The sequence below is a fragment of the Drosophila ficusphila genome, unplaced genomic scaffold (assembly GCF_018152265.1).
Source record: "Drosophila ficusphila isolate 14025-0441.05 unplaced genomic scaffold, ASM1815226v1 contig_791, whole genome shotgun sequence".
In the NCBI taxonomy this organism is placed as follows: Eukaryota; Metazoa; Arthropoda; class Insecta; order Diptera; family Drosophilidae; genus Drosophila; species Drosophila ficusphila.
In genome coordinates, this window is record NW_025064737.1 from 11116547 (window position 1) to 11128744 (window position 12198).

Consider the following 12198-nt stretch of genomic DNA (forward strand, 5'->3'; position numbering starts at 1 on the left):
TAACAATGAAATGCAATAATACCTTTGCAGAAATTTCCAAAACAATAAGAATTGCTGAAAATTGACCAAAATCCACTAATTTTAAGTTTATAACTTTTCTAATTTTAATCGGATTTCGAAATAGCATATCTCTAAAAGTTTGTATTTTATTTTTCTAACGAGAATTAAGAATTATAAATATATTAATTTGCTGCTCATAATAAGATATTTATTTATAAAAGAACAATTTCATATTTGCTAATCATAAATATAAAACAAATTGCTCCTTATTCACTCTAGGAACCATGGTCAAAAGAAAGATATGAATTTTTGAACATTAAAAACCGCTGCCTATTTTAGCAGGTAGGTAAAGTCTTTGTTACCGCACTTTAAGTGCACTTCATTGACGGCCAAACTGAGAGTGTCCTGGTCCTCAAGCAGCTCCTGCAGTTCTTTCAGTTTGCTATTCAGCAGTTTCTCCTGATCGCCCACGCACCAAAGGAGACTGACATGAAAAGAAGCTGGAACATAGAACTGCTGCAGCCGGTAGTCAAGCATCACCTGATCAATGGGTTGCAGAATAGCAGTCATTTTTTCTACAAAAGCAGCATCCAGAGGAGCCGCAATGAAGGTTCTGGTCCGCTCTTCGTTTGTATAAATTCGAAGACCTTGTAAACTAGCAGCAAAACTGAAAAGAGGTATTTGTAAGGAATCCAAGAGTAATTGATAAGAACTGTGGACTTACCCCGTGGAGCTGTTAAGAGCTTGTTGCAGAGATCGGGAGAACTCATCTATCTGATGGTATTGGAGCACAACTGTGCGGCTCAGACTTAAGTGAAGTGAGTCATTGGCCTGGAGTTCCAACTCGAGGGCCAAATGGGAAATGGCTTCGGCTTGGAACTCCTCCAGTTGGTCGGAACAGGCATCTGCCGGCACGTAGACATAGGTGGCCCAATTTCCTCGCTCGTGCTTAAAACTTCGGATGCGACCGCCATGTAGTGATGGATCATCTATCACATCATCTTCAAACTCGTCTGGTTTTTGCTTCTTGGGACCCAAAAGAGCGGCAGCTGTGGGCAGGGCAGGTCTTAATCCGTTTAAATGTAGAAATCAAAATGTATCTGAGCAAACAGCTTTACCTTTTAAGGATGCTTAATGTTGGAGCTTGAGTGTTTTCCGCAGATTCTTCATCTTCAGAAGCGGAGGAGCTGCTGCCACCATAATCCACCAGAGCCATTTAGCTTATATTAATTTATTAATTTAACAAGCAACTTAATTTTCGCCCAGGGAAAAGGCCGCTTTTGTTTACGTTTATCGATTAAATTTTAGAAATAGTGATGCATATTTAGCTTTTTTTATTAACCCATTAGAACCGAATGTTAGACTAGATAACAGTTTAATTTATTTAAAAGAAATTTGGAAAAATGCATACATCGATGTCCTACAAACTGGCTTCAATAGCAGGCTTCGCTTCGCCAATCTTCTCCAGCTTTGACTGCTCCCACCTGTAGTGGTAGGCTCGTCCCAGTTGGAAGAGCTGCGTCAGACTCACAAAGAGATTCACAGCGAATAAGCTATAGTTCTTGGGTATGATTACCAGGGAATAGCGTGTCCATATAAGGTTCGTTGCTCCAAGAGCCAGACATCCATTGGGAGAAATCATGTCCGCAGGACGCGTCAAATCACTGAGTCCAGCGATAACGAGGCTCTATCGTTGGAAATAAAGTAAGCACGAAGATTAGAAAGATCACACTGATAATGAAGGGTAAGTCCCCCAAATCTCTATAGCATGTTGCCAAAGCTCTCTCCCAGGTTAAACAACAAATATTATGAAATATTCCATGAGCTGCTAAAACTGCACAATCATTTAGTTATCAGAATTTCGCGCGTGGGGCTCAATAAAAAAATATATTTATTTATCACAAGCTTTCACAGGCTGCGGAGAGCTATACAAATAATAATATGCCCCCGCAGATTGGTTTATCAGCTTGCCGATTATAGAAATTGGCAAAGGACTTAAAGTTATGTAACAGTATTAGACACTTACCCATTTAACGAGAGGAGCCCAGAAAAATATAGTTTTTGGGCCTAAAGTAGAAAATCCATAAAAATCTTGTTTATAAACATTTATGTTCAAATAGAGATAAAAACCTGCTGGGTGCATCCATAAGGGTCTCATCTTGGCAGGAACATATTTATCACAGGCTAAAATCAGCCTATTGTAAGCCCTGGAAGAGATACCCTTTCCGGTGGAAGCTGGTGCCGTGGAAGTAGGCGTAGGATTTGGAGGCGATGTAGACATTTCGGCCGAAAGATAGTTTCTTTCTAATTTAGCGTCGAACCGAACGAAGTCACAGAGAATAACTGATGTAGATTCACAAACCGAGAGCAATGTTATTATAACCTACCTCTAATCAAGTTGTGTAGGTAGAGAGTGATTGATTAGAATGCTAGTCGATTGTGGATGAGATATAGTTCCTCTTGTCCAGTGGAGAACAAAGTGCTTATTAAAGTCTGAGACACAACAGTTCCAATGAAGCAGCCATCCACAACTGAGCTTTTCGAAAAGTCCAGGGTCTACTCACAGATGTTTATGTTTCTCTAGTATTAATTGTTAGCTTTGAGCTCCTGTTATCACTAGAATTATCTACAAATAGTGACGCCACTAGTGCCTCTAATTCTTACCTAATATTAGCCATAAAATAACTATAAAAGCAAAACTCATTCGCGCTTATACTATCACTTACTAATTTGTATTGACCTAGGGGAAAAAGTTACCTAATTATTTATTATTATTAGTATTTGTCAATGCAATAGTGTAAAACGTATTACATTTGTTGGTACCAGGTATGCAAATATAAATAGCACATGACGTATGCAAGATATTGAACAAACATTTATCCGGTTTTAAGAAAACCTTTTGTTTCCGATTGACATTTGTAATTTCTCCTCTCCTCCTTTTTTATATAAAGAAAATACACACCACAAAGTCATTTAACTTTGGACTCAAAACTCTAATATTTTGTTTGTAATAATGTAATATTGTCATGAAGAAAGCTTTCAGTTAAATTTTCATTACTATTAAAAGTCAAGATATCAAAACAAGTTGATTCAAAGATAATTTATAAAAGCATTCTAATTATACTAATTATTTAAATTTGAAATTCCGCAGACTTATTGTATCCATTGGTCCCACAGCTTTGCCAAATTTAATCCATTTATAAAAAACAGAGGCAGTTTTACTATTTCTTACAGTCTTACAATAACCAATATATTATTATCAATATATTTGTTGACATTCCCAAAAAGTCCAGTAACTTTCGTAATCATAAAACTATACACAAAGCCTCCACAGTTACGACTTAAGTAATACGAATCACGTCGATAAGGCGATAGACCATAAATAATAATGGTTAACAGACGCAGATGCCCGATCTGCGAACACAGCACCTCCTAAATCCTTTCGATTACGTTGTGCGTTGTGGGATTTGTATGCATGTACATAACACTTCGATCTAAGTCTATATATAGAGGGGACAGCACCGGTATTCGAATCGATATGTCTCTAGTTCTGCGCCGCCGGCGTCTCCTGTTTCTGCAGCTTCTCCTGACTCTGTTGGTAGTTGTAGGCCCGGGCCAGCTGCACCACCTGCGTGATGCCCACGAAGAGATTCACGGCAAACAGGCTGTAGTTCTTGGGTATGATCACCAGCGAGTAGCGCGACCAGATGATGCCAGTGGCGGCCAGGGCGGCGCATCCAGACACGGATATTGTGTCGGCCGGACGGGCCAAATCGCTAAGACCGGCTGCAACAAGACCCTGAAAAAGAGTGAATAAATGTTTAGAACTTGTTATGATATATCCTCAAAGGATTTTTGTGTTCTTTTACATCCTTAAAGATACGTTAAATTCAGGAAGGATTCTATTTGGTGTGTAAGATCTTACAACCTGTCTTTATAAGCACCGATACCTCAAAGTCTATTTTTGTTTTTATTGAAAAAATATTAGTTTATATTTTTTGTTAACTGAGCCTCTATTAAAATAAGAAAGTTATTTGAAAACCAAACAAAAGCGGGACTGTTGTTTTGCTACTAAACTTGGCAAATTGCCATTAATATACGTTTTTATGACTTTTTAAAAATATTTATATCAAAATATATGTACAATTGTTTATGTTCGTTTGTTGAGACGCAAAATCTGACATCTATATTTTAAGTATATCTGCTTTTAAAAAACATAAACAAATGCAATAAACTTGCCAGATGACTGATATGTGTTGTAATACGGTGAAAGTTTTTTAAACTGCACCCAGAACCTTTGAAATCTTTCTGTTTATGGTTCTACTATTAAAGACAACAATCACAATCCGCTTAAAAACACTAACGCAGTCCAGTTATCAAGCGCAGGTTGCTCGAAATAATCAAATAATTTCATTTAATGGCACCTGCGTTCAGATTTGTCTACCGTCGTTTTGGATTTGTTGTGAAGGAACGTATGTGTGCGATAATGAAAATCAGCGAAGGTCGTGCGCTGTCCGAATTATGTAATCCCTTCTGTCTGGCTTTTTTGTTGCCTTTTATTGCCAACTTACCCATTTGAAGACGGGGGCCCAGAAGAAAACAGTTTTGGGACCTAAAAAAACAGATTATATTAATTGATTATTTTACTAAAGAAAAAATTCTCAGACATACCAGCTGGATGCATCCACAGTGGGCGCAATTTGGCGGGCACAAATTTGTCAGCTACACTAATCATGCCATTGTACAATTTGGTATGAATACCCTTTCCGGCGGCGGCGGCAGCCGCTGGTGGTGGAGGGGGAACTGGTGGGGGTGGCTGAACTGCGGCGGATGACATTATGTTGTTTGTGCGAAAAAATATTCCACGGGCAAGGCGACGATAATTGAAGCGTCCGAGCTCGTTCGCTGGCAATCGCAAAATAAAATCCTATGGAACGCTAAACAAGAAGAGCCCCAAAGTTTGGTGAGAGCCCCAATGAGAGTGAGAGAGGGCTCACCCACACAACCTCAAAGTCAAACAGCTGAGAGGGTTATTTACTAACGTGTTTAATCTGACACGTTTAAAAAATACATACATATGTAAATATGTAGATGCCATCCGCTCATGACTTTCTAAAAAAATTTTAAAGTCGAATAAACTTTGAAACACTTGGCTACATATATGTATAATTTATAGGAACAGGTTTTTCCCCCAATAGGAAGTTCATTAGCTGCCGCAAAACGTCCTTGACCTTGAAAAGAGTGTGCCAATTTCCGCTGCTCAATGTTGACGGAAGCAAAAAGTATGTGAATTAAATGCAGCGCTACTTATACAAGTGCACACATCTATAAATAGTACGATTTGTACTTTTTTAAGGAGTCACGCGATTGTAGTGATGAGCAACATGTCACGCATCTGGTGACTATTAAATGAATGATGTAGGAATTTCTTGATGGCTTTTATAGGCAGATTAATAACGAAAACTATTGTTCTGTTAACAAAAACATTAGGAAAAACGCTACTCTTTAGGATGACTGTATCAGTGAATACAGAAAATTGTATCGATTAAAACATCCCCTAATCGATTATCCATCGTGTAAATTTATCATGTAGATAAACAACGTATGTGTAGATTGTAATGTAGAACCTTGTAAATAAAATAAATAGTTCCAAGATTATCCGACAGGTGATTTTATTTCAATTAAAATTAAAAAAAATATAGATATTTTAAAAATATTTATTTAAATTTTTTATTGGATAAGACTGTGCATTACTCAACCAAATCCTATTGCAAAATGCTTATCTTACTTACCTGAAGATAGATACAATTTTTATCTCGCGTGAGTCATTAACTTAACATCCTATGTTTTGATCACCAATTCGGAAAACGCTCAAGCCCTTGTGTTGCAATCCCACTTGAGTGGGTGATTCGATTGTTTATAAATTCACTAGATCTGTTTCCATGCGAAAACCGATTTTCTAGCTGCCCTAGAGAGGTTGATGGCAATTGCGCATTAATAAGAAACGTGCTCAAGTGACGCATTAGCTCGAATAAATGCTAATTAACAGCAACTCGGCCGATATCTGGTACGCCAGGCGTTGAAACGCGAAACAACTAGACGACACACTTGAGCTTATAGCTTTCCGCTTAAATTATCTGCCTGGAAACAAAACCATGAGTGGTCTTTTGCTTTTATCGTTTTCATGTTAGAAATGTATACATATGTAATTTGAATTACAAATCAAAGCGTACATATTTAAATTATTCCATATAAATCAAATAGTTCTACATTGTTTTGAAATTGTTTTCTTTTTTGCATTCCTGTGTGTATATATTTTGGATGATCTATAGCAGATTCACTCCAATCGGATTAGTCCTTGCATTGCACAGCCACACACCCACAAGTGTATGTATGTCTGGATTTTGTAAATTTTGTTAACACAGAATTGAAAAAAGCTAAAACGGCTGCAGCGAATTTTCCGTTGTGTATCCTTCCGAGTTCCCATCATTGTTCCTAAAAAGTACCCGGCTTTCTAACTGCTGCTGTGTGGTGGACAAAATATAATGCTATTATTATGTGAATTGGTTGGCGGCTCGTCGGGTTTTAATACACAAGGGGTTGTGTACTGATAAACGCCAAATTATATGTGTTGCACGCGTTTGGTTTTCACTTCTACTCCTGTTGCTTCCCTTTTAGATCGTTAAAAGTTGAATGAGTTCATTGGTAGTTTATCGGCATTTGGGTCAAAGTTGTATTGTGTGCCATCGGAGCTGGGTGCCATGGTGTTCTGTTCGCTCTGCAAAAAAAAAAAAAAAAAAAACTTGAAATTTGTTTCTTAATGTTATAGTCTTATTGTTATTCACCTCATCCGTAAAGTATTGATCGATGATTTCATAAGCTAATTTGTAAATTTCAACGTTCTCGTGGCTTTGCAGTCGCTCAATCTTCTGCAGACCCTCGCATTCCTCAATGTAGTTGGCCACCGCCTCAACGTGTGAATCGGCCACTTTGAGCATATTGTTCAGGCCATCAAGAACAACCTTTAAGAAATAGAAAATTTTTACTTATTTGGTGAACGACTAGTATCGGCTCCCTACTTACATTGATAACTTGCGTATCCTGGCACGAGAGGAGATCACAGAATGGTGCAATGACGCCCTCCTTGATCAGAGTAAAGACCTGTTCCCTGTTGCCGCTGATGGTCAGATTGCTTATGGCCCAGGCGGCCTCTTTCTGTGTCTGGAACTCGCCCTTGCTCAGGTTCTCGATGATCTTGGGCAGAAGGCCAAAGTTGATAACGGCCTGAACCTGCGACTGGTTGCCGGCGGTGATGTTGGACAGGAACCAGACCGCCTCCTTGCGGATCTTCTCCTTGGGATGCGAGAGCAGGGCCGGGAAGTAGGAGAGCGCGTCGTAGTTGAGCACAACCTGTGTCTGCTCATCAGATCCGGTCACAATATTGCCCACGGCTCGCAGGGCTGCGGTCTGTACCTTAACCTCAGTGTTTCCCAGCAGGGGTATCAGCTTGGGCACCACCCCGCTCTCGATGACCATCTGGATCTGGTCGTTGCCGCCGTCAGTCAAATAGCTGATTGCCCAAACAGTGTCCACCAAGATGTTTGTGTCCGTGTGATGGATCAGCACATTAAGTGCGGGCAGGATCTCGTGGATGGTGGCTGCCGGTGGCGGCGGATCCTTGTTGCGGCACAAATTCACAATCACCCAGGTCACATTCCGCAAGAATGAGATGGGGATGTCCGGCTTGATGAACGACAGCAGTGGCTGGACTACACCGTGTTTAATGACAAAGTCGCGGAGCAATGGACCATCGCCGATGATGTTTCCCAAGGCCCAGACGGCTTGCTCACAGACATTCGCAGCGGGCGAGTTGAGAAGTTGAAGGAAGAGCGGCACAGCGCCGGCGGAAACAACCTAAATGGGAATTAGTTAGCTTACAAAAAGAAAAGCGGTGAGGTGGAGGGAAAGACGCACCTGATTGGTTTGGTCCGAGGTGCCGGAGGCAATGTTAGTCAGGGCCCAGGCAGCCTCGAACTGGAGCATTGTGTGATTGTGTTGTTTGAGGCACTCTACCAGGATGGGAAGAATGTCGCTTTGGATCAGATCGTTAATGGGTGGATTCTTGTCCGAGGAGAGCAGCTTCCGTGCCGCCTGAACGGCAGCCAACTGCTGTTCCGGCTTGGTGGGGTCTGCGGCTGCCTGGGCGAGCTTCTTCAGGTTGATGGACGTTGGCAGCTGCTCGTCCTCGTCTGTGTTCGAGTCAAGATTGGGCACATTGCGCCGTTTCAGAATGGTCTCGTCGCGCTTGTTCTTTCGCAGCTCGACAGTCACTTCGTTGCGGCGTCGTCGCATTTCCTTAAAAAAATGTATATATAATTTAATCCGCAAAAGTTGTATCACTTATTGCTACTTACATCCTGGTCTTTCCCTTTATTTTTGAAGTTTTGTAAACGATTCTGCTCCAAAGACGTCATTTTCTGTCCTTTTTATTATTCTCTCTGCCGCTTTAATGAGGGGCCGCTATTGGGTTTAGCTAGCTTAAAAATTCAGTTGCCTAAAATCAATTATTTGTGGAAGTGGCGACGTACGCCTCCTTGGGGAGTTTCGTTGTCGGGAACAATTAACAATTTGTTTCAATTGCACACAGCCAAGGCGAAAATTTAATCGCACGCACACCAATGCGCACCGAAGAAAAAATAACGTACAATCGACCAACACAGTTGCAGAAACAGCACGATGGCGCAGGCGACGAAAAAAGAAATGGCGAATAAATACATTGAAATTAGCAAGGTCAGTGATGTTAACTAACGTCCTTCAGCTCCTCTGCATTGGGTACTTACGTTTGCAGCTTAAAAATGACGTTTCGCCCACGACACTGGCACTTTCTACGCCTTTTGAAAGTCTTTAATTTCTTTCCTTTTTTATAAAAATTGCAATTCGTGACAGCGACGTGAGTGAAGTTGGCTGCGCTTCGGAAATCGGGACTGCCCACTTATAGGTAGGGTCAATTGGTGTGCCAATCGACAGAACTGGACTTGGCTCGATTTTTTCTGGCGTTTATTGTATCTAAGGTATCTACGATTGAATTCAGGCTGACTTTTTTTGAATGATAAGTAAAATCAACAAAAACATTTTTTGTAGTTTTTGGGAAGTAAATCTTATGAACACTTTAATATTAAACGATTTGTTTTGGGACGGTGGATCCAATTCTAAGAAAATATCTTTGAAAGTATCGATTCCACTGGGCAGTGCTAAACCAACGATACCTTGTAGAGTGTCATCACTATTATTGAAACCCTTCTGTCCAGGCGTGCAAAAAAAACATTTAAACCCAAAAAGCAAGCATTTAGGCAATCTGTGGCGGTTTACTTGCGGCATGCATAGGCACTAGGACTAACCCTTAGACGGCGAGAGCGCAATGACGGAGAACACTGAGAAAGCTGCTGGCGTGGAGCAGCCTAAACTGGCTGAATCCCAGTCGGAACGGGAGCCCTTTGCCTCAGCGGAGGTTCCTACTCCGCCAATTAAGGTAAAGAGCGAGCAGCCGGACGCTGAGGTGGAAGCTAAGCTCAGGGCCCTAAACGCCAAGTTTAAAGCGGAGGCTCTGGCTCTGGAGCGGCGGAGCAACAGCAAGGAGCAGGGCGACGAAACTGAAGACAGCGAAAGCTCCTCCTCGGTGGATGACAAGAAGGACATTGCGCCGGTGAAGTCCTCCAACGAGATCCTCGCAGAACTCTTCGGCGTCTTCAACGCTGCTCCTCCAGAGGAACTTTTGGACGACAATAATCTGCTTAATAAGAAGAAGAAGGTTAAAAAGGAGAAGAAGGAAAAGAAATCCAAAAAGAAGAAGCCGGCCAAATCGGATGGGGAGTGCAGCGACTCAGAAGCGGAAGGCAAACACAAGCATAAGCGAAAGAAGCACAAACACAAGCACAAAGACGGTAAGGTCAAGGATAAAGAGAAAGATCGGGATCGGGACAGGGATAAATCTAAGGAAAAGTTTACGCCGGTTGCGGTTCCGGCTGATAAAGAGAAAGAAAAGTCTGAGAGCAGGAAGCGAAGTGCTGTGGAGTCAAACAGCAAGGCGGATTCCCATCCCATCAAGCGAGAACGGCATGAAAGGGACAAGGAACGCGATCGAGAGCGGGAAAGGGAGGTTGAAAAGGAGCGAGTTCGCTCTCATAACAGTTTTTACAATGGTCATCGGGAGGGAGAGCGCTCCAGAAGATCGGAAGCTATAAGAACCAAGTCACGACAGCCGCGGGATCTTTCTGATGTATCGCTCTCCGACGAGGAGTCATACCTTCGGGAAAAGGCTGCAAATGGACGTCACCGACCCCACAACAGCTTTTACGATGGCAAGGAGGAGACTAGGACGTCGCCCAAGGGAATCGCGCGAGAGTCCAATTCCCGCAGAAATCGAAGGTCCCGATCACGCTCCCGTGAGCTCGGAATCGACAAGAAGCGTCTTTTGGAGATTGCGCGCAAGAACGCGATAAACATGTTCAAGCGAGACGCAGCCAACATGACGCCGGAGATAAAGGACAAGGTGCTGGTCAAGATGCGCTACGGCGGTCGAACTGTCCAAGATCTGACTGACTTCTGCAAAAAAATCGCCAACGGCGATGGACTGTCCGATCTTAGTTCCGACGAGGATTCCGATGTGGACAAGAACGGCAACACGAAGGCTTTTCATCATCCGTTTCAGCTAAAAGAAAGGGAGCCAATTGTGATGCACATCCGCAACTCCACAGCGTTGGTTCCAGCGCCATCCCGGGTTGACGAACAAACGAAGGCAATAACCATGCAGTTTCCGGTTTCCTCGGGTCAGACGCACCGCAATAACGAGGTGTGGGTGCCGGTGGAGCGAAAAGATGCCTTGGTGCCGCTGCCCTCCCTGCCGCCGGCCAAGCAGGCTACCAATATGTTTAAGGAGACGCCGAAAAACGTGTTTGCCAAGTCAATGCCTTCGCAGGAGCAACAAGAGCCCGCCTTTAAGCCAGTGGGGGGGAGCGTCTGTCTCGGTTGCTGCTCCATCCCCCGTTGTTCCTCAACCCGTCCCGCCGCCAATATTAAATGCAAAAGCACACGCTCCGCCGCCCGCTGCAGCTCCCTTCGTACCCGAGGTGCCCATCCCATCCACGTCGCCAGTGACGCCGGCGCAAAATTGCTCCATCTTTCCGGAGGTGACCCCGCCATCCATGGATGTCTCCAGCATAATCACCCAGCGCCTTAGTGCCATTCGCCGGCTGCAGGTGAGTTTAGTCTAAATTTAAAAACTTCAATTTATTTCATATAATATTATTATATTGTTCCAACCAGGACAATCCGGCGGACTCGGAGGCCCTAAAAATGATGTATAATGCTCAGCGCAACATGTCGTCGTGGGCGAACTCAAAACATTTGCCGGGTCAGTTTACGGGGAGCACGGGAGCCCAGGTGATGAAGGCTCACGAGCTAAACAGCGGTCCGCAGCTGTGGGTGCGCAAAGACCAATTGACTTCCACCAAGCCGGTGACCGGTGGCATGGGAATGACACTACTGCAGAAGATGGGCTGGAAGCCGGGCGAGGGACTGGGCAGATGTAAAACCGGATCTCTTCAGCCTCTCTTATTGGACGTAAAGCTGGACAAACGTGGCTTGGTGTCGCGCGAGGACCTAAAGCCACCTCCAACGCGTCAAGCGGCCGCCCAGCGAAGGAATAAGAATGCAAACGGACCAGTCGGAGGAGGTGGAATACTGGGAGCAAATGCTGGAGCTGCGCCTGGAATTGGAGTGACTACAGGAACGCCACTCGTCACTCAGGACAAGCATCCTGTTTGCGTGCTTAACGAACTCACATCCAAGAACAAATGGACCCCGCCGCAATATCAGCTTCGGCAGGACATTGGACCCGCCCACAACCGCTCCTTCCTTTTTTCTGTGGAGATTAACGGTCAAACGTATACGCCGGAACGGGGATGTAACAACAAGAAGGAGGCTAAGCTGAACGCGGCGGCGTTGTGCTTGCGAACCTTGGGCATCCTTCCGCCCAGTTAATGGTGGGACTAGGCCTAGGCTAATTTTTAGATCGTAGAATAGGTTTCCGAAACTGTACATAAAGGTAGTTTTAAATCTCAGTTGTAAAGTGTTTTTCGCACGCGAAAAAAAGAAAAATCTGGATACTTTCTTACTGTCCGTTAAGGCAACAACATTTAC

The 12198-nt window shown here is 43.3% G+C and overlaps 5 protein-coding genes across 6 annotated transcripts; 1 reads left to right on the forward strand and 4 right to left on the reverse strand.

Annotated features, from left to right (window-relative positions):
* Positions 1-186: 186 nt before the first annotated feature.
* LOC108098947 (U6 snRNA phosphodiesterase) lies at positions 187-1235 on the reverse strand. The gene is made up of 3 exons (XM_017202155.2): positions 1119-1235; positions 725-1066; positions 187-667 (listed from the first exon to the last, which is right to left on the reverse strand). The coding sequence occupies exons 1-3, from the start codon at positions 1214-1216 to the stop codon at positions 331-333; spliced, it is 777 nt and encodes a 258-aa protein (XP_017057644.1). The 5' UTR covers positions 1217-1235; the 3' UTR covers positions 187-330.
* A 76-nt stretch (positions 1236-1311) lies between these two features.
* Positions 1312-2533, reverse strand: LOC108098949 (mitochondrial pyruvate carrier 2). Its single transcript, XM_017202157.2, has 4 exons — positions 2388-2533; positions 2131-2304; positions 2027-2067; positions 1312-1687 (listed from the first exon to the last, which is right to left on the reverse strand). The coding sequence occupies exons 2-4, from the start codon at positions 2279-2281 to the stop codon at positions 1421-1423; spliced, it is 459 nt and encodes a 152-aa protein (XP_017057646.1). The 5' UTR covers positions 2282-2304; positions 2388-2533; the 3' UTR covers positions 1312-1420.
* Positions 2534-3216: 683 nt separating this feature from the next.
* Positions 3217-5527, reverse strand: LOC108098948 (mitochondrial pyruvate carrier 2). Its single transcript, XM_017202156.2, has 3 exons — positions 4672-5527; positions 4572-4612; positions 3217-3799 (listed from the first exon to the last, which is right to left on the reverse strand). Exons 1-3 carry the CDS (start codon positions 4835-4837, stop codon positions 3545-3547), a joined length of 462 nt encoding a protein of 153 aa, XP_017057645.1. The 5' UTR covers positions 4838-5527; the 3' UTR covers positions 3217-3544.
* Positions 5528-6165: 638 nt separating this feature from the next.
* On the reverse strand, positions 6166-8989 carry LOC108098793 (importin subunit alpha-4). Of its 2 annotated transcripts, none has more exons than XM_017201934.2 (6): positions 8841-8989; positions 8415-8554; positions 7975-8355; positions 7084-7914; positions 6846-7022; positions 6166-6778 (listed from the first exon to the last, which is right to left on the reverse strand). In XM_017201934.2, the coding sequence occupies exons 2-6, from the start codon at positions 8472-8474 to the stop codon at positions 6683-6685; spliced, it is 1545 nt and encodes a 514-aa protein (XP_017057423.1). In that variant the 5' UTR covers positions 8475-8554; positions 8841-8989; the 3' UTR covers positions 6166-6682. The 2 variants fall into 2 exon arrangements, with proteins under 2 accessions (XP_017057423.1, XP_017057422.1); XM_017201933.2 differs by having other exon boundaries at positions 8415-8593.
* A 256-nt stretch (positions 8990-9245) lies between these two features.
* Positions 9246-12156, forward strand: LOC108098791 (protein Son). Its single transcript, XM_017201929.2, is given in 3 exon segments — positions 9246-11022; positions 11024-11255; positions 11323-12156. Coding segments are annotated over 3 exon segments (2553 nt in total). The 5' UTR covers positions 9246-9418; the 3' UTR covers positions 12040-12156.
* The last annotated feature ends 42 nt before the right edge of the window (positions 12157-12198 follow it).